The sequence below is a fragment of the Temnothorax longispinosus genome, chromosome 7, assembly GCF_030848805.1.
Source record: "Temnothorax longispinosus isolate EJ_2023e chromosome 7, Tlon_JGU_v1, whole genome shotgun sequence".
NCBI lineage: Eukaryota > Metazoa > Arthropoda > Insecta > Hymenoptera > Formicidae > Temnothorax > Temnothorax longispinosus.
In genome coordinates this window covers 4,560,788-4,587,850 of record NC_092364.1, presented here as the reverse complement: position 1 = coordinate 4,587,850, position 27,063 = coordinate 4,560,788, and the positions used below count along the sequence as shown (strand labels likewise).

At 44.0% G+C, this 27,063-nt stretch overlaps 2 protein-coding genes across 3 annotated transcripts in view; one reads left to right on the top strand and one right to left on the bottom strand.

Moving 5' to 3' along the window:
* LOC139816569 (uncharacterized) overlaps nt 1-21,471 on the top strand; it is a 35,896-nt gene extending 14,425 nt beyond the window's left edge. Inside the window, exons 2-5 of one of the 2 annotated variants that reach the window (XM_071784168.1) lie at nt 7,415-7,502; nt 15,868-17,040; nt 17,944-18,283; nt 18,531-21,471. In XM_071784168.1, the coding sequence (XP_071640269.1) occupies nt 7,415-7,502; nt 15,868-17,040; nt 17,944-18,283; nt 18,531-18,799 (1,870 nt within the window). In that variant the 3' untranslated portion in view covers nt 18,800-21,471. The remainder of the gene's footprint in view (nt 1-7,414; nt 7,503-15,867; nt 17,041-17,943; nt 18,284-18,530) is intronic. The other variant, XM_071784169.1, reaches the window with a different exon arrangement.
* Nucleotides 21,472-21,692: 221 nt separating this feature from the next.
* LOC139816572 (E3 ubiquitin-protein ligase MIB2-like) lies at nt 21,693-26,258 on the bottom strand. The gene is made up of 7 exons (XM_071784172.1): nt 26,054-26,258; nt 25,599-25,896; nt 25,208-25,522; nt 24,730-25,093; nt 24,423-24,631; nt 23,992-24,236; nt 21,693-23,835 (listed from the first exon to the last, which is right to left on the bottom strand). Coding segments are annotated over exons 1-7 (1,734 nt in total). The 5' UTR covers nt 26,055-26,258; the 3' UTR covers nt 21,693-23,533.
* Nucleotides 26,259-27,063: the final 805 nt, after the last annotated feature.

Here is a 27,063-nt window from a genome sequence, read left to right as displayed (position 1 = left end):
AGAAACGTCTTTACGAAATCCTTTAATCATTTGCGTTACGTGGGACTAAACAGAGCACGCGCTTACGCCTGCGGTGAATTATTTACTCACTTTATTGTAATCCGCGGACAACGGTACCGCACTTTCTCCCGCTACTGTCGCATTACCTCGTTATTGCAATTTAGAACCGCCGTACCTTGAAAAATATCTGAATTCCGTCATCGAACGTCCTAAGCCCTCCCAAACGAAACGCCGTGTCATTTTTCCCGCTCCACGTTTTTGCGACTACGTCAAGAGTATGTGTGTGTGTCCGTTAGTTTAATTTAATACAAAAAGCCGGGAGTATACCGCTACGAATAAAGGCGAGACGACGAGGCGGACACCCGATGTTGCGCGAAACATTCGCGTTACGTTCACCGGTACGCTCGTATCGGATCTCCCTCGCTCGTCCCCCCGAGTTCCGATTCTAAATATCGCGATGACGGACAACGTTATCGCGGCGCAAGAGGCGGCTGCCTTTTTATCGCCGAGCGTAAAGGTCAGCGACACGCATTGGATCGGATCGGGGGATCGGGATCTTGAACGAAAACCCGTTAAACTCGCTCGACCGCGCGCTCTCCGCGTAACGAGCACCGCGCTCGCTCGCGTTCCTCGGCTTCCGCGCGCTGGGCGCGAATTTCGTGGGATACCGGGGTGGAGGAAAGGGGGAAATTTTCACGTGCCATCGAAATCTATACTCAGCGAAATTATACCGGTCTCGCTCGCCGTTTTGTCGACTCGTGCGCGCGCGCTTCGGGCTCGGTTGACGAGCGAGTTCAGGAATTACGGGGAGATAACGCGTTGTTGACAAACTGTCGGCTAAGCGAAACTCCGTTTTCGAGCTAGCTAGGCGTACGTAAGATATCATTTTTGTAAAATCCAGCGGCCATGTGTATGTACGGCGTTATAGCGATAACCGCGATAAGAAAGTTTACCTGAAGAGAGCATCAGTTCCCACAACCGTGGAATACTAAGAAAAGATAAACATAAATAGTTATGATATAATTAAGAATGTTCATTACTATACTCCGTCCAACGAGAGATCATGATTGATCAAACATATATAACGATAGGGCACAAGGTGTTCGCGTTAAATTATTTTTATTTTTAATAGTGTTGGAAAATATCTATTAAAAATAAAATAATTTATAACGCGAACACCTTGTTGCGGCTCTGTGCCCTATCGTTATTTATGTTTGATCAACCGTGATCTCTCGTTGGACGGAGTATAGACATGATATACATTTAAACGGAGATCTAAAATTATAATATTTTATATAATTAAATAATATTGTGTTAAAGATAATTGAATTCATAATTATAATATTTTAATTTAATTTTAATGTATAGATTTATTATAATATATTAAATATAATATTTAAATTTAATATAATATAATATTTGAAGTGTAGTTACATACAACTGGATTTTTTTTATAATTCTAGCACTATAAGGTAGATATAATTACCAGTTTTTCTCACGTAATTATCTCGAGATCAATTCGATTAAATAATCGCGCTGTCCCTAAATCATCACGCAATCAATTGCACAATTAATGCGTGGATTAGGCCCTGTTAATCTTCCTGCGTGACAATCTGCCGCGAAATTTATTCGCGCGGCACGAGCCGTACGCGCCGTTCGCATAAATGCCGACGTGGGAATTATTCGACGCTCGTCATTTTCGCAATCGCTTTAAACATTAATAATGGACACACATCGTTTCCGATTTCGAGTGTGCGAGCGACGCGCGCGCTTAACATTTGCAAAATCATTGACGGACTGCAATATCGCCACAACTCTAGCATACAAAAGGAGAAGCGAACGGACGGTCAATAATAAGTTTTAAGTAAGTGCCGATATTCCGAAATTATCGAGCATCACTTTCGACACCAATCCGATTATTGATTTTTTATTTCGGATTTTTTTTTTTTTTTGTTAACTCTGAAGCAGTCGCGTGACGGGTGACGCATGTCATTCAGTCTTTTTATATCTCGTCGAAATGTCGATGAAATCAAGCGATGCCCAATGAAATTTCATGCTGGATGCAGAAATAGGCATGCGAGAGATTTATTTGAAAAAAATTTTACAAGTTATTCTGACGAACTTGCTTTTTTTTTTTAGACAAAGCCGGTCGAGAGTTAATATCTTGTTTCTTATTTTTGATCATTTTTCAGATATTCGGACGAGTTTTAGTGATATTTTTATTCTCCTAACGCAGAAATGATTGACGCTAGGCTGAATAAATTAACGCGAAGCTATCGCAAGAGGATCATTTTTAATTACAGTATCGGATTCATTCAATTTATCGAGAAACAGTGGGAGGTGGAACAACTGCCGGTATCGAGCAACACCCATTTCGCGGATACACCCGAGTCGATATCTCCCGAACGATCTCGTGATCGATGCAAGATGCATATTCGCCAAGGCCGTGGAGTTTCGCCTTTTTCCCTTTCCTTCCCTTCCCCTCCACGGCTCTTGTTTGCCGATCGGTACATCGATTCTACGTGCCGGTATATCGCCGCGGCGCGGGCGTTTCGCAATGGGAATCGTCGTGGCCGCTCGCCGCGTCGAGGGAAAACGACAGCGCTTGGTCTAAAGATTCCCAACGTGGTCGGACACGTTGCTCAAGTGCGATCGAGGGGTGGGTAGAGCGAGGCGTTACCCCGTGCAGCGTAAAATCTTCCCATGTCGGTTGCGGAACGTAGAAGCGTAACGAGAACGCTCGATCGTTCGTCGAACGGACAATAATATCCCACTTTTAACCCTAGACAGACTCACTTATTTTTCTCATACGTGAATGACTCACTGGGGTCTTAAAAACCCCAAACTTGTACCGCGTGTATAATATTTCCAGAATGTTCTTAGAAAACTTTGTAATAGATAATTTTGTTTGTTGTTTAATAGGGAAGACGATAGTAGTCATCAATTTGTGGTAGTAAAAAAGGAACAATAAAAAAATTTCGAAAAACAAGAAAAAGAACCAAAAATTGGGCTGAAATGACTATTTTTATTAAAAATGCTGTAGTTTTTCATAAAATTCACCGATTTTAAAATTTCCAACGGATTTTGAAAGACGAATAGACAACCTTCAAGGGCATGTAAGCGACTTTTTCGTTTCTTAAAAAAAACATATTTCTTTGAACGTCTGAAGTAGAGGAAATGACGAAAAACTATCGGATGGGAAAAATCGCAAGAAATGGAAAGTAAAACAGATTCTGTCGATTATTATTTATTTGAAAGGTAGTCAAAAGTTATAAAAGTATATGGAAACAGTAAAATTAACTCCACAAAAACTTTACAAAGTTTTAATCAGTTGCTGTGCAAGAACAGCAAAAATGAAATAATTGACCGAATTTTAAACAATTATATATGAAACAGGGGTAGAATTTTCCGGGGAGTGCTATAAAGTGTATAATTTTTCGTTATCGATTTTTACAAAAAATCTGAAATATACTTTACTGTGGTAAATGTCGAGCGTAAATGACTCACTGGGGTCTACGAGACCCCAAACGATTTTCTTTTTTGGTCACAGCTGCTGCACGGATCTAACGCACTCGCTGAATCACAGAGGTCGATTGCCGGATGACTAAACTGAATTATGGTTAGGGTCTCGGTATGAAAACTAACCTTCCTAAAGCAGGGGCTCAATTTGAATTTCGCGTGGGGTCCCGTAGACCCCAGTGAGTCTGTCTAGGGTTAACGACGCTCGGATTTGTGGTAAAATTCGCCATTTAACACTGGATTTTATTTAGAAAGAAATCTCAGAGAGAGAAGGCCTTTATATCTGTTGAGAAAAGATGCGACTCTGACGCGACTTAAAATAACCATTGAGATGCGATATTGGCGTTGAATTCGCGATGGAATGCCTCGCTTCAGGCCTGCAAATATATAGGCAGAGATGATATTTCGACGAAATATGATTTGACCTCGCGTTAATTAGCCTGGCATTCATCGGCAGCCGTTTAGCTTTAGCTTCTCGGCTCGCCTCGTCTCGTTTAAGTCACCGCCTTATACATCACCGGTAAATAAACGAGCGAGAGATCGCTCCGGACGCGGGGGCTGCGCGATAAGGAGGCGGTGGACGAAGAGGGGAGACACGAAACACGAGGCCGAGGTACGTTCGAACGCTTTTTTCCCGACCGCGCCGGTCGACCGGGGACCGGAGCTTGTGGATTCGGGCCATTCGTCAAGACCCGAGATAACCGGCGGGGCTTTTGGCACCCGAGGAATGGCACCGAGGGTGCAATAACCCGGGTGCGCGACGCATGCACGCACGGGACGTTCTCTGGCACGGGCATCGCATCGGTCGCCTCTCGTCCCCCGCTTCGGTTTAAGTATATACCGATGCGGAACGCCGTGTTCTACTGCATGCGCCTTCGTCGATGACGTTAGAGACGAGACGTATACGTCTCCGCGAGTCTCGCTCCTTCGTCGGCCCCGGTTCCATTTCTGGGATCGCACACCGGCTTTCTTCACGCGCGAAAAGTAGAGCGACGACTTTTTCTTTCGGGCAAAATCAGTAAAACAAAATCGGGACGGTCGGGTTCCACGAAGGTGATCTCGAGATGGCGAAGGCGAGACTCTCAAGATTAATTGGGACGTTTCCTCGAAATGGAATTTAAATGGAAGGAATTTAATTTAGAATGTATACTCTTTTAATAATCGATAATTTTTAGTTTAACAATTATTATGCATGAAAGACGTAAATGGGACGTCTTGTCTATCGAATATCCCTAAGATTAAGTAACTCTACAGTTTCTTAATCTAATTTTTACAATTTAATTTCTTTTATCTTTATTTTCTCTTAGCCTTGTAGCAACGTATAAACTTGTGATATGTACTTAATAAAGTTATTATTATTAATTACATACGGGCTCTCTCGTGAGGATCGATTTAAAAAGCGCTCGGCCCGATTAGGATCGAGCGTAAATCGGAGTAACGCCGCCGTATTTATACGGCGGCAAGGTCTCGTTCCTTCGATCGAGGTCCAACGAGCGACGGTCGCCAATGGAAACCGTCGCGATATCCGGCGACGTTACCGGGAGTCGTGCGGCCTAATCTTCGAGGTCGGCGTTTTCTTATCGGGACATTTTTTCTTCCTTTTTTTTTACGTACGCGAATCCAGGCACGATCGCGATCGCGTTATCGCGGCCACCGGCGTCAATGCCAGCCGAGGTCGTGGATTTGTATCACGACTCGCGGTTATTATCTTGTTGCGTGCGCGCGTACACGCTATCGACCGATACCGGAAGCTATCATGCGTTATCGCGGATCCCGCGCTCGGTGGGAATTCCCAGATACGCCGAAAACAACGAGCCAAAATGAGTTGGAGCTGAGTGAGTCGCTTTAACGAGTCGATAATGATGAGATATTTTTAGCCGCGTCGGTAAGAACTTTCTTTTTATCAGGATAAAAAAAAACACGAAAGAAAAAGGTGTAGCGTAGGTGTGAAATAAACAAAAAAAAAGAGTTATTTATGGTTGGCCTATTTACGTTAAGACGCGATACATATAACAGATGATTATTCTTGTCTTAATTATACTTCACAGCGTTAAAATTAAATAATATATGTAATATCGGATACGCAGACCGGAATGAGAAAGTTCCGTTTCAATCTGACGGTACGGAGGACAATGTTAATGTTAGAGATAAGAGTCATACACTGATTTTATAACATTGTCCCATTTTATGCGTTTCGCATTCCGTAATAGCCGATTTCTCGCCGTCTCCTTTCCGCGCCTCCATATTATAGGAAAGAAAAAAAAATGATAGCGCGCTCGGGGCTCCGTGCTTCCGCTCGTTGCTCTTATAGCGCGGCTTTTTATCGCGCGCGCGCACGTTTTACACGCACGCGTGTTTATTTCGGTCGATTTCCGCTTCGCGGTAGCGGTTGCATCAGCAGCAGCAGCAGGCCTCGCGATAGCGCCGTGGCGTGCGTGCGAACCGGGTCGCGGTGGACTTTGATTGTCGCAGAAATATATACGACGCAAAGTCCGGACGCAAAGAAACGGACTTCTTCCTTTCTTTTCTTTTCTTCAAATCATCATCGCCTCGCGTTACCATTTCCTGCCTGCGCGTTATATACCTTATATACCGTTTTTAGAGTTGATGCAACTCGCACGCGGCGCGGATAAAAGCCCATCAGGGTCTCGCGAACTCTTAAACCGGTATAAATCGCGTGTTTTTCTCGACCCGCGACCGGGTGCCTCGAGAGGCTTCAAAACGGACGGAATCGTGACGGACTCCAACGTCGGCGATTTATTTAGAAAGCCGAGGGAAGCCGATATATAGACCGGGATGTGTTTATATGCCGAGACGCGGCGAGGCGATCGCGACCCAATTCTGTCCGACTGTTGCATATAAGTATTTTTCATCGACTGTGCACGACTCCCCTTCTCTCCTTTGCTTCGTGGAGGCTCCCCCCCCCCCCTGGTCGTATCGCTTTCTTCCGTCACGTCGCTTTTCGAAATGCCAAACTGCGACAGCTCTCTCGGTTTAACTGCACTCGCTCTAACGGGAATATTTCCAACCACTGCCGATCTTCCTATCGGTATAACGCGAGATTCGGGCCTCTCTTCTGATGGGAACAGGTCGCAGATGTGACCGGAAACTCTTTTCGCGAAAGAACCGTAACGATTTTACGGAACGAATCCTGATCTCGTTATATCGCAACCCAATATAATGAAACCAGTTTCTCAGATGTAATGAACCAATTACTCAGATAAAGTCTACAGAACCTTTTAGACTTGCGTAAAAGCAAAGCGTTTCTCGATCACTAACGATTGACTATGAATAAATGCTGATACAGTAAATGTGGCACTTTTATCAATAAATAGATAGCTTTGTATGTGTCGAGGGGGGGGGGAGGGAGAATCGGGAGCTATTATTTCTACAAACAACTCTTCTAAAGATAAAATGATAATCTCTACTAAAAATATCATATCCTTTTCCTAATGCATTATTAAATATTCAGCATATGGTTGAAGATCCGATCTTTGTTTGATAACTATTATAGTAAATGTGGCACTTTTATCAATAAATAGACAGCTTTATACTTTTGTACGTGTCGAGTTAATATTTCTACAAACAACTCTTCTTCTAAAGAGAAAATAATAATTTCTACTAAAACAATTATATCTTTTTCTTAATGGTTTATTAAATATGTAGCATATGGTTAAAGATCTGCGTTTGATAACTAAAATATAATGTTAATGATTCTCAGAGAACTAGGTACGTCAGTTTTCTAAAGCTCCAGTCTCCACGATAATTCTGCGATAAATATCATTTAAATTTGTTTAAATGCCCAGAGTGCTGTCCGATTGCTTTTATATCTCACTATCACGGCAATCGCGGCGATAAAGTTGCTAAACCATCCTCGTTGATATTCTTGTTTCAGGCAGCTGCGCGAAGGAACACTCGCGGAAAACGGCCTACAGAACGACAGTCGGCTGACGCTGCTGCCGAGCGTGGAAACCGGATTGTTGGTGAGTTGAACACTCCCGTGTCCTGCACTCGCACTGCACGTGTGGGTATTAATCAAGTCGACCTACGACGCGCACTCCGGCGCGGGTAATGAGTAGTTTATCGGCGCGATTTTTATCGCCGTGAAGACGGACCGTCGACTCGCGGTGGAAAGTCCAGTAAATTTAGTCTGCCCCCCCCCCCCTCCCCGTTTTCCTTCTTGGTATTAAGGAGAAACATTTTGTACGATTGCTGGGAATTACATAAGATCTATTTACAGAACGGAAAGATATACATATATATACCGGAATAGAGATATGCTAAAAACCCTTCTTCGTTTCCTCGAGTTCTGTCGCGAATTAGAGATTTATCCGACAGATAAGCCCGAAACGGGCTCGGGGTTCAGGTTCCCAATTGCTTCCATCTGCCGTCTCGGCGAAACTCCGACAAGCGGAGTTTCCAGCTGGTGGATCGCTCGCGCGACCGACGCGGTATACGCCGCCGTCTGGTTTTTCCGTCGCGTCCGCGATCGCAACCCGGATTCTCGCGCGCCCCGGCACACCGGCTCCCTGGAACGGTTCCTCGCTCCGTTCCGCCGCCCGGCGCGGAGGACGCGCCGCCGGTGACTCGGGCAACGGAGGAGAGCGTACACGGAGGCGCGGACAAACGCCGTTAACTCGCCGGCGTTCGCGTGTGTATTCGCCGGGTCACTTGGTTTCTCGGTCATATCGTCCCCGACACCTTTATCCTCCGCGGATCCGGCCCGCTCGCGATTCATCGCGATCGACGCGCAACCTTGTCCCCTCGGCCCTTCCAGTCCTTAAATGAAACGAACGTTTAACCCTTCGTAGTCACACTTCTCTAGAATCCCGCCGCGGTAGTCACGCACTGGGTCGTATTGACGCAGTCGACTTTTAATGGTTGCCATTTTAAATGGTATCGGTCTGATCGGGTTCAAATAATTCTGGAACATACCTTGAACATTCTAGAATGTAAAACAACTGCGGTTTTGTGAGAAATCAAATGGTAACATGTTGAAAAAAAATCGTGAACGAGTACATGATTAACGGTCTCTACCTGTAGAGGATACTTCAAACTCTTGTAGATGGCGGACCAAGCCCCATTTTAAGCATTTAGCTGATATTTAGATCCAAATGAAGGTGGGTCAAATTGACCCATGTGTGACTACGAAGGGTTAAGTATCTCGTTTTCATTTCAATGTTGTTTAGCGGAAATTTAGCGCTATCGTAGCCAATCCACGCGAATTGTTACGTTAATATTAAAAAAAAATGTATTACAATATTATATTATACGCGTGTGCGAAGCTTATATAAAATTATTTGGTACTTTACACGTGTAATTGTATATCATCAGTTACGGTGACTTAATTAGATTCGCCTTGATGTAATTAATGTCAATTAATTTAATTTAATTCCGTGCAATTAATACCGGAACCTTTTTCCGTACAGTGTGACACAAATTTCGACCTTAGAACACGCTCGTCGCGCGCGGGGACATCTGGCCGCGGAACGATCTGTTACAGAAATCGGAGCGCGTAAACACACATGACGCCACGGCCATATGACTTCGGGCGATGTAATGTTTCGTAAGGTTTGGACTCGAAGTAGCGTAACGTAACGTAACTCCAGCTCGGCCCTAACCGGCCGCGACGCGACACACAGGTGCTGCTGTTCCGCGCGCGGAACACCCAGCCTTTTAGGAAACAAGGTGTAGCAACGTCACGGAAACGGTTCTCCCCCTCTCGTTTGTGCGTTTCCGCTTAAGAACCGCGGAGGATATTGTCGAGTCGAACAAAACGCGAAACGAAACTAAACGTGTAACGCTCGAAACTTCCTCCGGCCATTCGCGAGGTCTGAGGAAGAGCCGCGTGTAACCCTTTGCTTCATCGGGCGATGCCGCTGATTCGACTGTCGATTGCTCGAAATCATCCGTTTGCTTCTGAGAACAATAAGAATAATATTATTGCGTGCACACACAAGATTGGTTTACGATAAGTCGGAAAATGACAAAGAACACGAACGAACAAAAGATGTATACACGCGAAAGGTAAGACGCCAGCGAAACTGCCGTTGGCTACGACGCTTATCTAATAAAAACAAGATAATCAGAGCGCAAGGTGGACGGAACGAAAAAATAGACGTAGACTAGAACGTAAGACGGAATAATGCCACAGAGGTAATTTGGTATAATCAGAGGCGACAAACGCGTTGCAAATTTCCCGACAGTCTTGATTCTCCCCGACCGTGCCTCGGATTTCGTCTCTCGCTTCGCGAACGATCTCTCAGTTTCGGGGGCGTTTCTAAGCCTTTCCGGGGATTAAGGGGTTGAAGGCATCAGGGTAGGGGAGCCGAACGAGGCTTTCTCTCTTTCCTCCCGTGTCTGAAATTGACTCTGACCCGGGCTAGCAACAGCGCGCGCGCGCGCGTGCGCACGTTTCCCCAGGTTCTTATCGCGCGAGCGACTGAGACTTGTTCGCATAGCTGTCAAGGGGGTCCGGCCCGCTCGGCTCGGCTCGGCTCGGCTCTCTCGGTCACCCGCAGTCAATTTTAAAGTCGGCCTCTGCGTTGGCTCCGGTCCCTACGTGCCATGCCGGCCGTATACGCCTGTGTATGCGTTGCGTGCGCGTCTCCCTTTCTCTCTCTCCTGCGCGCCCTCGCCTTTAGCCCTCTCCCCGTTCTCTCTCTTTCTCTCTCTCTAGCCGCGATCAGGCCTACAGGGCGTCGCGGAAAAAAGGACACGTCTCGGTGCGTGCCGTAATTATTTCCGCTGTACGCTATACGCGACGGTTGTACTCGTGAATATTCGCCCGAGAATTAGATTCCCGGCTCGATACACCGTTGAACATTTTTTTTTGGCAGATGGAATTATTTTCTGTACGTATCCAGCTGACGTATACATTTTTTTTCCCAGAAATCGCGTCCATTTAGCTAAATTAAAAACTTTTTGTTGCAAATATTTGTAAAAATCTTTTGCAGCGTCAGGAAATGAATCTGGGCCTCTTCAAGATCGTGTCAGTTTCGATTCCGACGCTTTTTATTCGAAGGAAGGTTCTACGGAACTTCCGCGAGCGTTTGCGAGTGGCTTATAGCTGCTCTTCGGTCCACCCTGTAGATATCACTCGTGGGTGGTTTTACGGGGCAGGGGAGCGAGGCGAGACCTACGGGCCGGGTTCACACAGCTCGGCTGCGAGAGCGAGCGCCTCGCGATCGAAGAGCAGCGTTTCGTAGCGCGATTTATCTCTGCGCCTTCCTTTTTTCCTCGTCCGAGCGCTCGCCCGACAATCCGCGAGAGAGAGAGAGAGAGAGAGAGAGCCCGGTCGGCTTTTCGGACTCGGACTTCGTCCGGCGACCAGCTCTCTCGCTTGGCTCGCGAAATCACCGTTAGACGTTGGCAAAATGGCAGAATCCATCTTCGCCGGAGTTCGATTAATTTTCGTGCTCCTGGTCCAGTCCGCGACTCGACCTTTTTTTCTTTTTCCCCCCTTTTTTCTTTACGCGTCGCGCCCCCGTGGCATTTCCCAAGCCGTTCGTCGAGGTTTCAACCTCGACCCTCTGAATTACTCCTGTCGAATCCGTCCACCGATATTCCGGTGAAAGTTCTCACGGCGGTTAGAAATGTAATCTTTCGTATCTCCACCGGGTGCACATTATTGCATATCGTTAGTCTCGTTAATTCATTCGCGCGCTACATTTCTCGCTGGTCATTTTTTATTTTACATTGCGCGTGACGTTCCTGGATATTTTAAGACGCTTTTTCCGTACGAATAAAAATTTACGACAGCGATCGCGCGAGAGAGAAAACATGTGGGAAGTCACGTGTAACTTTTAACCGTATTTTATTTTAAGAAATATTTAAGGGGGGCGCTAAACACGAATTCGGCGAAGATTGGATTCTGTCATTAATCATTGATAGAAGTATAGTTGTTTTCTAAGATAAGATAAGAGCTTCTCTAAACTTTCTTCAAAACAGATTATCTGCCGTGATTTATTTTTAAATATATCGCCATGCACCACCGATCGTTCGATATCTTTCGAAAACACTAAAAATTTCTTTTGAAATGCTTCAAGTGTCCAATTAGAACACTAGAGAATTACCAAAGCAGTCAAAATGACTGGGTTGTAATTTTTTTTAATTACTTAAATTTATAATTGCATTTTCTGAGATTTTCCGCAATTTTTCTTGCAAAACAAAAATGATTAAATTCAACAATTTCCTCTTTTCAAAGATATATACTAGTATAATAAATAGCGTAATAAATAGCAGGAAATGAATAATAGAAATTAACCGTCGGTAGTTCCAGTATTAAAGACGATAGCCTTCTAAGCGCCATCCTTTCTAAAATCTCCCAGCCTCTTCCGTCCTCGTCGCACGTATCGCTCGACTTAACTACTTTATCCAGTCTTTGGATTTCCGGCGTTTTGGCTTAAACAGCAAACAAGATTATCACGTTAAGGCGTATACGATACACACCCACTTTACGGTAAATTGATTTTGCGGCCGAAGATGACGGCAGGCACCAATCGGTGCGTGCGTCGGCTGCTATTTCCGTCGGAAATACAGCGGCCAACGGCCGCTATTAACCGTTGGGATAATTGCATGGAGTTATAGACGGATTATCATCGCATTTGCTCTCGTGCCGACCGAAAGTTTTCCTTTCATTTCTGGAATTTCAATGGAAATGAATTAAGGGAGAAGCGCGTATAGCCGGAGGATCGAATCGAGAGCCATTTTTATTTTTCTCAGGAAAGCGAGACTATTTCCGCGTGAAAAAAACATCTGCGAAAGTATCCGATATAAAATTCAGTTATTGCATTTTATACGTTTTTTTTTATTGCAACAAAGAGAAAAGTCTGAAATTCGGTAAATTGATATCCAAGCGAGAGTCATGTTACATCGAGAGATTTGATTTTCACGAATATATTTATAGCTATATTTCTCCTTGGCTTTTTACATCCAATTTCATTTAATTCAGCTAGCGGAAAGCGAACAAGTTCATCGTCAGTTACGCGATCGACCACGTCAGCGTTCAATCTACTCTTGACCCGTATCGCTTTTATTATCGCTTTCACTCGTTTAGTTTAGTTAGTATCAGCTTTCGAGAAGTTCCGTAGCGGCGTAGGGATCTCTTCGCGTAAGTTCTCGCGCGTATACGCTCTCGATTGCTCGAGAGCGCAACTAGTTTTAACAGTTCAACACTTTTCCGGGAGCTCGGAAAAATTTATTTTACAATTTGAGGAGGTCAGCTTTGCGACGTAAATCAAACGACCATTTTCTTTCTCGGGGAGTTTTTAAAGAGCGAGTCGCAGAGCCACTTCGCAATCCTTAAACGGTCCATCGCGATTCGCCGCGAGGTCCTCCCGCGTCCGATCGATGATGGTGTTGCCGCACCGAGGAAGTTCGCTGTGGGAGACTCCAGACGAGATTGGGTGCCGGGAGTGGGCCCGATTGGTTAATCGTTTTGCAAGAGCGTTTCACCGAGCGACGAGATCGGGCGCTTGGGACACGCTCCGTTCACGAACGAGCGAAAGAGCGTCCGATTTCGCGGCGAAGGCGAAGACGACTCGCGCAGCCTAATTCACAAGGACATATAAATATATGCACAATATTTTTTTAGGCTCTTTGAGATATGTCGTTTATTCAAATAAGACATTTGCCGAGAAAGTTTGATGCAAAATTATGTATTTTTGTGTGTATATTATTATATATTTATTATGTATAATATTTATATATAAATTATATATTTATATAGTATGTCCTTGTTTATGTAGTATTTATTATATCTACATTTATTTATATTTATTGTATAAAGTCAATTAAAAAATTTCTACGTAATGTTTCTATATCGAGAGAGGTTTTAATGCAACGTTTTGGTTTCCGGGAAAAAAAAACTTTTTTAAATGCAGAAGGAGTCTACGCGGTTTACGTTTAAAGGCGTGTCGATTGGAACGCCTTGCATGTATGTAACGAAATACGCAATATTTCCTGTTTTGCTTTGGCACTGCAAACGACCCGATACCGGTATCTCGTCCTTTAGCCGTGAATAGAATTTATTTAATGCGACACGTGGAGCGAGCGCATCGGCTTGATGGCTCTCCCGAGCAGAGCGCGACCGTTTTCGCTGCAGCCGCTTGCAACATCGGGTGCGACGATCGCGCGCGTGCAAGCGGCGCGCGGGGTCGATTTCTTATATTTAGCGTCGGCTAGATTAATAATTTATAGCGTCGCACACGACGGCATACGGCGAGTAAATTTAACATCTGCGACTCTCTTCCGCGCCGCTGTCCACCGATCGCGCGACCCACGGAGATATCGACGTGAGGTGAGGTGGATTCCCGATAGTAGAGACGAGCCCGAGATAGTTCTCAGGCTCGTGGAAGCGATAGCGAGCATTTTATTTGTCCAGATGCTTGAACCGGTCAACTCGATCCAGCATTTAAAACTGCGGATCGCTGAGAACGTGATACGCAGGCACGCGTGAAGGTTGCATTCTTGCATGTGGCACTTTTACGTTGCATTTTTGCCCATCGAGCCGTGATCGTGATCGATCAGCGGACTTTACCCTTCTGCTGAAATTCCTCTTGAATCCCAGCCACTGCTGCGTCGAACGTAAATGATAAAAAAAAAAGTGGAAAAAAGGCATTTAATTCTATTAATATCACATGCCTTTTTTAACTTGCTCTTTTCGGAGCTTCCTAGGATTTAGAATTTTATATTCTCTTTGGGAGAAACTGGTCTTGAGATTGCGTTAATCCAGAAACGACGGGATAATTTATGGAATAATAAAAAAAAACGTGGCAATGCAGCTCTTTCGAATCGATTAACAATACAGCTCTCCACAAATTTGATATGCGCAAACAGATAAATCCTTCAAGTGGACTTCAAGTGGGTTAAATGGAATTTTAATGCAACATTAAATTATTCTCAGACATGAATTTAACCGAAAATTGAAAATACATAAAAAATGGTCTTCGACAAAAATGCTGACAAAGAGTTAAACTTGTGTGATGAAAAGAAATCAACAAACTTTATTCTACATGACGTTAGTTCTTTTTTATTGACTGGTCCTTTGCTGAAGCTGCGAGAGAAATCGCTTAAAAGAAACGATACAGACTTCGCGACACGATTGGACGCGCGATTCCCGCAAAGTCGGGACTCTCCTTAGAACGAGTCCGCGAATCGAATTACCGAATCCGACGATGACCGCGTCCGGCGAAAGGAAGTCCGTTAGGTGTGCGTGAGGGATGCCTAACTGTGCTCGTCGAGGGTCTGAGCCTCGGTTCCGCGAGGTTTCCTCTCTTCTGCAGGTCTTCTCGCGCTTTCTATCTCGCGCCGCGGCCTTATCGATTCGCGCGGTCTCATCTTGCACCGGTAACACTCGAGAAAAAACGCCGACGCGATCGGCATTCCGCCGCAAAATTAAAAAAAAAAAGAAAAATGCGGGACATCGCGTTCTGGAAATACATCAGACTTTGTTTCGTGAACGTTGGAACGTCTGGAAATTTAAAAAAAGACTACTAACAATATATAAGTTAAACTGAAGAGGAATTACTAAGTTAATTACGGATATGAATATAAAGCAATGAGAAAAGTAAATTTCTAAGTAAGATGACGCAAGAAATAATTAAGTAAACATTAATCGTTTATCTTGCGTAAGCAGCGTAAGGCTTATCACCATAACACAATTTCATATCATAATTTTTGCTTAATCAGGTATTTCTCTTTATGCCGATAAGTGCAAACTAGAAAATTGTGTCGACATTGAACGTAAAAGTTTCCGAATTAATATTACTAATAACAGATAATGTAATCAACATCTTTATTATTATTATGGACGAGTCGGTTACGACCAAAACACGAAACTGCGCGATAAATAATAAACACTGTCCTTTGGATGAGTCTCTTGAAACGATATCGTACTTCGTGTTTCTCTTTCTCCGTCTTATACAATGCTGTAATAATTCTTATATCATTTTATAGTGTTGTAATAATTCCTACAATATATTTAATTCAAATTCATACATAAATAATATGATTAAAATGACATCTTTCGTATGCTGCGTTTAAAGTAAAATTGAAAGATTAATTGATATGACAGCATAACATATTATTTTACAGTGCTGTAATAATTTGTACAATACACTGTTATTCTGTAATATCCAACTCGTATATATAATTAGTATATTAATAAAGAATGCGCTATAATCAGTACGTCACTGCTGCTGCTCATATCGCATTGCGTCGCATTGTTTATTATCTCTAAGACGCAAGCGGTTCTCGCGTTAATCATACGTCTCTCGATAGCGACATCAAATACGCAGCCGAACCGTTATCGTTTCTGAAATAACGATCCTACCACCATTGTTTCAGGCGCAACGACCGGAGCAGAGCGTAATGCAGGCCTTGGAGAGTCTCAATGATTCACAGGTGAATGACTTCTTGTCCGGCAAGGCGCCGCTTAATCTGACGATGCGACTGGGCGACCACATGATGTTGATCCAGCTGCAGTTGTCTACCGTAACCCCGGCATCACCGACCGCCACTCAAGCGACCTCCGCCAGCAGTAACGGCCACAATCACCACAGCAACAGCAGCAGCAGCAACAGCAACAGCAACAACGTCGCTGGCTTGCCTAATAGTGGTAATGCCACGAGCATGTCCAATTTGTCTGGCGGTCACTCGTCGTTACAGGCCAGAAGATGCCTAACGGCCAGATCACCGGGAAATATCGTCAAGCCGCAGAACGCCGCCGGGGCACCGGCTGGCAGAACGTCGCATCTAATTAGCAGCCTCGCCAGCGCCCTACACGCAGCTGCCAGCTACAGCAGCAGCAGCAGCAGTCTACCCACCGCCAGTATCACTACCACGACCACCAGCCCGGTATGCTCCAGCCGGGTCACAACATCCTCCACGTCCGTCTCGGCGGCGCCAATTAGCCCGACGCATTCGTCGTCATTGTCGTCCAGCGGCAACTCGGGCCAGTCTACGCGTGGCAATTCGCACGGCGTCCCACCTACGAATGGCAATTCTTCCAGCGCGTGTCAGCCCTGTCCGCTCTATCATCATCATCATCATCACGGCCATCATCACGGTCATCACCATGGCCACCATCATCACCACCACCACCATCACCATCATCACCATTCGAGAAACAAACCTAGCTTGCCCAACCTTTCCTCTTCTTCTTCCTCCTCCTCCTCCTCCTTCAGTTCGGGTTCGTCCCCGATTCAGGAGCAGCCTGCCTTGGAGCCGATGTCCTACGACGCGACGCTACCCAGGAAGAAGCTCTGCAGCGGCCATCACCATCACGGCCAGCCGTCGTCGTCCGTTACCACCAGTAGTGGCGTAGACGCCACGAGGAGTCAGCACGAGGAATCGAATCCGCAGAGCCCGACGTGCGCCTCATCGCTGATGCTGGAGCAGTCGCCGCCCAAGCCCGCCACCCTCGACACCCGGGCGCTCGCCGAGGCGTCTCGGAACCTCACCCAGAAGCTGAAGCAGCTCTCCTCTGAGGTACTCACCTCGCGGGTCGACCTCGCAGAGGTATACATTGTTACCGAAGCCAGTTCCCCCCTGTGTATCATTATTCATGATTCATATTTGTGATTGCACGTCGATTAAGGTCCTAAGAGGTGTGCCGTGATCGTATATCCGGTCTAGCCGCGAACTGAATTATCTGTCACGATCTGATTTTTTTACAAATTGGACTGTCTGTCTGTCTCAGTAAGACGGAATTCTTCGCTGATATTGAATTTATTCCTTGACCGTGGATAAGAATTTACAAAAATGAATTCTTTTACTCATATACTCTCAGGTCCTTAAAATTATCATATTTATGTACTATGTACTCAGCGTTACTTTATATTATTAATGTTAATGACATTTAAACATTACTGTACAAAATTTATTCTATACAAAAAGTGAAGTGCATATTCTCAATTAATATTAATATTAATATAATACTAATGTCATATTGCACTTTTTAAAAAAATATTCTAAGTTTAACATTACATCAGCGTCTAAAATTTCTATTTTGTTTTGATACTATATAATTTTATGTAGATAAACTTAACATCAATAAAAATTTAATTATACTTTATGTTTGTAAGCTTGAAGAGAGCCTTATCTCATAAGAGAGAAAATTTGAATTCAGATTTTTTTATTCTAAAAAAATTGTGTATGTCAGATATTTAAAAAATTTGTAAATTTAAAATTATTTTTAAAAATATAATAGAGAGAAAAGGAGGAAGGGGTAGGATATATAGAAACCAATTGTTATAGTCTGCTGTCAAACGAAAATAGTATATTTCTAAAGCGTTCTTTTTTTTCCGAAACACTTCATCAGAAAAGTATTTCGTAAGTCATCCTACATATGTAGGAAAGCAATTAAGGGCATGGATACATTATGGATACGGCACAGAATCTGACGTGTCTCTTTAAATTTAGGAGAACGCGAGACGCAGGCAAGGCGCTATAATAGAGAGTATGCATCATCATGGCAAGGGCGTGTATTCGGGCACGTTCAGCGGCACGCTGAACCCAGCCCTCCAGGACAGACACGGTCGGCCGAAGCGGGACATTAGCACCATCATTCACATCCTGAATGACTTGCTCTGCGCGACACCGGCCGCATCCGCAGGCCACTACAGGCATCATCATCACAGGCATTCGCATACCCGCCAGCAATCCTCCTCGATGTCCGCATCCTCCGCGGGCATCGCAGCCGCCGCGAGTGGATCCACCACGTCGGTCGGCTGTCACGATTCCACACCAGGCTACTCCAGCGGTGTGCACCTATGAATTTATATCGAATAACACTTTCAAATAATAAGACCTGAGAAAAGGTTTCGTAATATATTTAATGTGCAATGCGTAACATATATATATATAATTTTATTATATATATTTAATACCTTGCAATTATATAACGTACGTCGTTATTTTTGCACAAGATCTATAACTTTTTAAGAGATATCTTGAGATACAATTAATCTCCATTAATACTAATACGTCGCGTGGTGTTTCCAATGCAGAGGAATTGTCGAAGGAGAACGAGGCGACGAAGGGCAAGATGCGTCGGTTGCGTTTAGTCATGGAGCAACGTCGCGCTAAGAGAAAAGCCAGGCGACAGGCGCGAGCGGCGCCGTACACCACGCAGTGGGCAGCGATGACTCCCGCCGACCCGAACCACGAGCCGAACACGTCGACTGCGACCTCGGGCACCACCACCACCGCTAACAGCGCGGAGCCGCAAAACGAGCCGGAGCTTCAGCCGTGCAGCCCCGAACCGGTCGTAGCTTAAATATCACGTCACTGACAGTCAATTCACGGCACAGTAGTATCCTCTATATTCGTACACATAGGGTATGATTGTCGTTCGCGTTTCTACCTATCGCACTGATTTATTCCGATGGAAGAGAATGCAGGATCGAACGTGTCCTATTCACAGCAGTTACATCCGTTCCGTACAACTCTCGTTCCGCGCAACCAAACGCTGCAAAACGTTCTAAATGTTTTGATTTGACACCTATTTTTGTTGATACCCCGTACACGATCATTACCGCGGATCCGCTGAGTTTCTCTCCGTATTATGCAAGTGTCTCGCTTTCTCCGATTCGCATTACCTTATGCAAATAGACGTAATTCGCGAAGATTCGCTGGCTGACGGATTGAGAGATGAACTCCAATCATTTGTCCTTTCCTTCTAACGCTCAGAATCGTCCCTCAATTAATGTAACATTCCTTTTCTATTCTTCTTTTTTTTTTACAAATATCTTGTTTTGCCTTTAGAGTTCTGTTCTTAGGATCAGGAATCTCTCCTTTTTTGTCACCTGTCTTTAAATTCCTTTCTGCGATGCAACAACATCGCATGCGTCACGCATTAATATACAGTCGTCCCACAAAAAAAAATCACTTGCAATTCATCTTCATCCACGGACACATCGTTCCAACTCAATCGCGTTTGCTTATTACTATCATCAAGGCACAATGACAACGCATCACGATGATCACACGAACGTTTCCCGTGACGCGGACGGCATGCGAAGCGCGTCGGGGCATTTGAGTGTCTATGAAAATGATCGTGCGTGGCGCTACGGCTATATATTAGGCAATATATAGTGTTACCGCTATAATAAAAAAAATTTATATTACATATATTACATATATATCATTACTATTATGTGTATTTAGCGTAACGAAATACTGGGTATCTTACGGCTATCGTTTTCGAACGTTGATAAAACGGTGATCTCGCAGTGTTTGGCCGGACTCAGGACTTGATCGTAGTTGACAATAATTACGCTCGGCGAATGAATCAGTGTGACGGTTTTATGTATCTGTACATCGACATCGCGCGGGAAGTCGATGAATCGTTCTGAAAGGGAGAGAGAGAAAGATTGAGAGAGAGAGAAAGAGAGAGAGAGAGAGAGAGAGAGAGAGAGAGAGAGAGAGAGAGTGAGAGAGAGAGAGAAAAATAGAGAGCAAAAGCTCTTATTAAATCTCCTATTAAGGAATCCTATTAAGGAACTTCCTGCTAGAAGTAAAACTCGCCGATAAACACGCCACACGCGTTCAAGAAATGGAAGAAAAGACAGGCAGGATCGTCGTAGTTTCGTCCGTGCACGTTTGCTACGCTCTCTTGACTATTCTCTCGCTATCGGACACTCGAAATCTTATACGTAGATGCGAACGGAACCTTGATCACGCGCGTCGCGATGGATCGCAGTACGAGAGAAATGATAGCGCTTTTAAAGTAAGAAGAAGAGAGAAAGAAGTGCCACGGTAACTCGCGCGTAACGACTAAATCTGTACAAATTTGTACTTCGCGTCCCCTGCGGACGATTGATCTAAATCACTCCGATTTTTTTCTTTATAAGTAGCAAGTGCACTTTCCAATATCTTCCTCGGATTAAAATCGCACTGATGCATACGCGGATGATTGTACGTTGGGGTATTTTCTATTTAAAAAACTTTCGGTGATTTCTGGCAATGTTGGTCGATCTCTATTGTACACTTTACTCGTACTTGATCGCGCGTAGGAAATGTAAATTAACGATGCAAGAATAAGATTTAAATAAGAGTAAAGTGAACAAAATACGAAAGCTTGACCGCGCGTTTCTCATCCAATTGTCCTTCCAAGCTCTGCCTGGTAGATTGAAAATCGGATGAAACGCAAAAATAATCGTTTTATTTAGTATCTTCCCTGCGTTTGTGTTCGTTCCTTGATGCCTAATATAATGCAATTAATATTCGTTTTCAGTTAATGTTCCAGATTCGTACAGTTTACCTTCGATCGTAAATACATTATCTCAACTCTTAATCGCGTTTATCAACTAACGAAAACAAAAGTAGCAAAAGAAAAAAGTGAAGAACACACGAGGGGAATAAAAAATTATTTTTTACGTTGTATGTAATTTATAGAATGATCCGAGAATAGGGGAATCATGTGTCTAAGTGAAGCGTAAAGCCTGTTTAATCGAGTTGGAAATAGCATGTTGATGTATCAGTTCTTGCGGAGCATGTGACACATGATGAAATATGCTGTACCTCTTAATGCTTGATGAATCATATCTCGTCACTTGATTACCCTTTCTCAGGATCACATTATATATTATTCTTCGAGAAGAGACGAGACGCGAAAGAGGATAAGATCCGCATGCTCGAAAAAGGCGTGTAAGGCGCGGTTCTAGGATGAAAAGTTGCGTGATCGTATTGCATGGCGTGCTACGGCCCCACGATTTAAGTTTAAGTTAATTAGGTACTACAGATAATACAGTGTCACATACTACTAATAGAATACATTGCGTTTAGGTTTAATTTAGGAGAAGAAAATATTATTACCATTATTACTATTATTATATATCATTAGTATACCGCTATTACAATTTTTGCAAAACCGGCTCAATATTGTAATATACGACTATCGGAACCTTTATCGAGTACCAAAATAAATAAGATTGCTTGCTAAGCTAAGATGAAGTTTATTTTGCGATTCTCGTTTGTGTGCGTGAGGTGTCTGGTACGTGTCATACGCATTTGTCGTTTTCGTTATCGCTTGTGTCTTACTTGTATAACGTTGTTCATCATTTTTATGACAACACGATTAATGCAAAAAAAAAACAAATCTTTCTCGTTACTCGACCAAGTTTAAAGGAGAAAAACGTATATAAAGGGCGCATTGAATTAGATTAAAGTTCATCTACCGTAAAATTGTTTATTAAAATTACGTCTTAAATTACAATTATAGAAATTTATCGACGCTTTAGTTACGCTGTAGCTTTTACCATAATACCATAATATCACATCTTTCGCAGTATATAAACGACCGAAAATATTTAAACGACAATACAGCTATTATTATTAAAAAAAAAGAAAGGGAAAAGAAGGAAGAAGCTAATATCATCTTGAAATCAGATTGGCGTTATCGCAAATTGTACGTTTATCGTCGTGAACGTAAAATTCGCGATGCGTTACCCTGAAAGGACCGTTCTCGCCCCAGTGCAGTGATCCTTTAAAAATCACTGGACTTCTCCAGCCACCAGTGTAGAAATTACGCTAGCCGACGTAAAAAATCGATTGATTACGCATCCTTCGATACGCTCCGGAGTACGTCTTACGACTTATCGTATCAAATACAACTCCCTACGCGCCTCGAGTACAAATTTTTTTCGTTGTGCTGAGTAGAAAGGCAAGATATCTATTACTGAAATGGGAAAAAAAATTCTCTCAGAAATCACATCCGTAGTTTCTTTCTCCGGTAATTTGAGGATCCCCAGGAGATCGATCCTCGTGTTAATAATAAGCTTGTACTTCGGCAAATGTCGACTTCTTTATTATAATACATTTAAACGCTGCGTCAGATTCGTGTAATTTGAATATAAAGTATCAATGGAGAGATACTTTCGCCAGTTCGATTGAAATGCTCGTGCAACCTAAAACACCGAAAATATTCCATCGTGATATTTAATCCTCATTAAATATCTGGTCTTGCTAGATAACAAATGCACAATAGTACAATCCCAATTTATACTATTAATAACATTTAAAAAAAAGTGACAGACTGATAAAACTAGCCAACAAGAGACCTCTCAGCAAGGATTTATAAAAAAAATTTCTTGATTATAACAAATATAAAAATCGAGACGGTTAAGAATAAAATTACCTAAATGTGTCCCCTTCCGTTCTACTGCGCGTGCGAAGCAGCAGAATTTCGCACAGTTTGGAAGTTTTCGAACACGTGGAATATAATATAATAATACTTTTTTTTTCCCCGCAATAATGTGGCGATATATACGAACGTTCCTACGAGCCCCTATGATTGTTGTCGCATAAGCACGATCGCGTTTCCTACGTTGAGATGAGAAGCTAGTTCTTTCGTGCTCGTTATCCGCGCTCTCTTCAAAACAGTTAAAAAATGGACGGGATAAAGCACAGACGAAAACGCCGATTCGTGAGAAAGGAAAAGCGTACGCGATTGTATACAATCGGACGTCGCGCGTGCTTGTCGGAACACAAGATACCCCCGTACGGATATTAATTTTTAACAATCGATTACTTAACTAATTGCCGAGAAAAAAAACAAAAGGTAACGTAAGACCGAATTATCTCGTGTCCGGACAAACCTGTTTCGCTATGGCACGACGATGGTGCGATATAATGGACAGCTTCATCTCTTTCGTACAAATTTGTCGTGGAAAAGAAATATACATTTTGGCAGTTTAATTTCTACAGCGCACAACGTAACGTACGTAGTGCTACGATCAAATGGTGAACATTTTCCTACGCTGACACCGCAGAGTTCCCCGTTAGGTAAGTAAACAGAATATCTCGGGAGGAGTGTGCAACATACCGAGTAAAGAAATTCCTCCAAACATGCGTCCCTAGCTGTGTAGAGTCTAAATTGTTTAAAACTGAGCACAACAGCCGTTTTGCTATTATTATCTATCATCGCTACCTCCCGAAACACGCTGTGCGCGCGCGCGCCGCGTGGGAAATCAACGTCCCAATATAAGCGTGTTGATTATCGATCAATCTTCTAATATAAATTGATCTTCTTGGTGATCGTCTTGCGGCACATGTGACAGGTCTTCAGCGGTGCAGCGCAGTGTTCGCACGCGCCGTGTCCGCACAGGAAGGCGACGTTACGACGACGTTCCATGCAGATTCTGCACATGTTCGCTTCCTCGAGATCTGCGACTCTGGTTTCCAAATAACGTAGTCGCTTGAAGCCTTTGTCCTTCTCCTTCTCCCTGTCGCCGATCTCCTCCTTCCGTTTGCCCTTCGACGGTACGTCCTCCGGATTGGCTATGGAGACCTCACCCGTCGCCAGCTGACCGTCTAGAAAAATGTACGAAGATATATTATTCAATCTAATTTTTTATAGTTGTAATTTGTTATATACAATATTTCGCTACTTTGCTAGTACAACAAAAGCTTGGCTTTCTTAAATCAATTTAGATCATTTGATCGCGGAAGATCAGTATAATCGCGCACCTTGAATTGCTTGCGTTTTGACGACGGTATGGCCGCAACGTGCACAACCAACGAGCGTAACGATACTGCTGGGATCAATTCGGTTCTCCTGCTTTGCGTCCGCTATGATCTCCGAGCAATCCCGACACTCCGCAGCGTCGCCGGAACCGGCTATATTCTTCGCGCCACGCAATCCTTCCGACTGCGATATATTATCTATCCGATACGTAGGTGGCTCTACGTAACCGGTCGGTGGATTCTCTATCCTGGAAAACGATTCAAATTACATTTTACACGTTCGTGTCGTTCGTTGATAAACTCTAAGTCGTCAAAATCTATTAAGTAATTCTGAAAATGTTGCAAGACTAGTTTTTAAAATATAAAATCATTTTTAACGTCGCGTTTTAGTAAAAAAAAAAAAACCGTTTATAATATGTATCCTGTCGTCTTACTCTAATTGCGTGCTGTGACTTTGGTATTTGAAAGATCGTAAGAGATCGGCGAGTAGGGCGGCCTGGGGATTGTCCTTCAGAAGGTCGAGCGGCGTCTTGTCCTTGTTGTTTCTGACCTCGAGAAGTTTGCAACTTTTGTCCACGCTTACCAGGAAACAAGCTAATGCTAATTCAGTCTTTGCGCCTTGCCTCGCCAAGTTCTGCCAGATCTGTCCGAAAGAAGACATTGTTCGTTAGAAAAGACTCTGTATATAGAAAATTGATTCTCGTATTCATGTAAAGTGCAAGAACTAGACGACATACATACAGCATATATAAGCGGTGAATCCCGACTACTTTCGGGTGTAGGCACGGCAGTCTGTTGATTCGGGCTCTTGGCTATCGCAATGTGCAGCACGGTGTCACCGTTCTCGTCCGTGCTGCCGATGTCCGCGTTGTGGTGCACCAGCAGCTCGACGAGCGACCAGTGTCCATTCGAAGTCGCTAAGTGCAACGGCGTTTTCCGTCGATTATTGCGCAGATCAACCTTAGCGCGGCCGCCGTTCTGCGAGAGAAGGATGGCCGCGACTTCCCTGTGTCCGTTCAACGCCGCTATATGCAACGCTGCGAATCCGTCCTCCTTTTTCACGTCCACCAATTGACGCGCGCGTGCAACCAGCCTCTCCGTTGCGCTGTGCAATCACGGATTTACGAAGTAAATCAGACGAATTTTAAGTCAAGCTATTGCTACGCAGACGTGACTGCAATACTGCATTGGGTCGTTAGTATCTTGTATGTACACATACTGAGCGTTGCCTTTGAGAGCGGCATGCTGAAGAATGTTGAAGCCCCGTTTATTCCGCAGCGTGAAGTCAATCCTCTCGCAGGCGCATAATGCATTGATCACGTCCATCAACGCGTCCTTCCTGATCGCGTCGTGTAATGCTGTATCGCCGTTCGAGTCCTGGAGATTAACGTCGCAGTGATATCGTAGCAGCACCCTCACGCATTGCACGTGCTGCTTATTAACCGCCATGTGCAGAGCGCTACGTCTGTCGTTGTCGACAGCATTGATAGCCGCGCCTCGCGATAACAGTAGATCCATTATCTCCGGCTGATTGCTGTTTAATTAACAGAGAGAGAATACCGATGTAATTAACGCTGCTGTGGAAGCTCCGGCAACGATTTCCAACGTACCCGAAGGCCGCGTAATGCAACGGCGTATCTCCGTACGCGTCGACCGCACGCAAAGAGGCACCAGCGTCCAGAAGGAGGGTGCAGAGCTCACGCTGACCTTGAAACGCGGCCACCTGCAGGCACGTTTTAAAACAGCCACGGCCGGGAGCACACGCGTCCACCCTGCCAGGATACTTCTTGAGGAATTCTCGTACCGCGTCCACATCGTCCTCGCCTATTTCCGCGTCCCTCAACAGCTCTTCCACCTCGCTATCAGTACCGTCAGAGAGAAACCTAAGGTTCTCTCTGGTAACGTCCACTAATACGTCACGAGAACAGATCAAACAGACGGTTTCGTTTTACACGCAGTAACATAAATAAAATCACTCTTTTTCCGATATTAATTTGACATTTATATGTGATATCTTTCTTAATTTTAGCGCTAACAAATTTGTATATAGTAAAAATAAACGTACTCGAACGATCTCTGAGAACGGTGATCTGAGTGATCTCGCAGTGTTTGGCCAGACTCGGGACTTGATCGTAGTTGACAATTATTACGCTACGCTCGGCGAATGAATCAGTGTGACGGTTTTATTTTTCTGTACATCGACATCGCGCGGGAAGTCTTCTTTCTTCTTTTTATAATGGCCGGTGAACTGTATAGCTCTAAAAAGGCCAGGGCGATCCTCTTGTCTTAGCGCGCGGGAAGTCGATGAATCGTTTTGAAAGGGAGAGAGAGAAAGATTGAAAGAAAGAGAGAGAGAGAGAGAGAAAAATAGAGAGCAAAAGCTCTTATTAAGGCTCCTATTAAGGAATCCTATTAAGGAACTTCCTGCTAGAAGTAAAACTCGCCGATAAACACGCCACACGCGTTCAAGAAATGGAAGAAAAGACTGGCAGGATCGTCGTAGTTTCATCCGTGCGCGTTTGCTGCGCTCTCTTGACTATTCTCTCGCTATCGGACACTCGAAATCTTATACGTAGATGCGAACGGAACCTTGATCACGCGCGTCGCGATGGATCGCAGTGCGAGAGAAATGCGCTTTTAAAGTAAGAAGAAGAGAGAAAGAAGTGCCACGCGCGGTAACTCGCGCGTAACGATGAAATCTGTACAAATTTGTACTTCGCGTCCCCTGCGGACCGATTGATCTAAATCACTCCGATTTTTTTTCTTTATAAGTAGCAAGTGCATTTTCCAATATCTTCTTCGGATTAAAATTGCACTGATGCATACGCGGATGGTGTACGTTGGGGTATTTTCTATTTAAAAAACTTTCGGTGATTTCTGGCAATGTTGGTCGATCTGCGTATTGCACACTTTACTCGTACTTGATCGCGCGTAGGAAATGTAAATTAACGATGCAAGAATAAGATTTATAAATAAGAGTAATGTGAACAGCACGAAAGCTTGACCGCGCGTTTCTCATCCAATTGTTGTCCTTCCAAGCTCTGCCTGGTAGATTGAAAATTGGATAAAACGTAA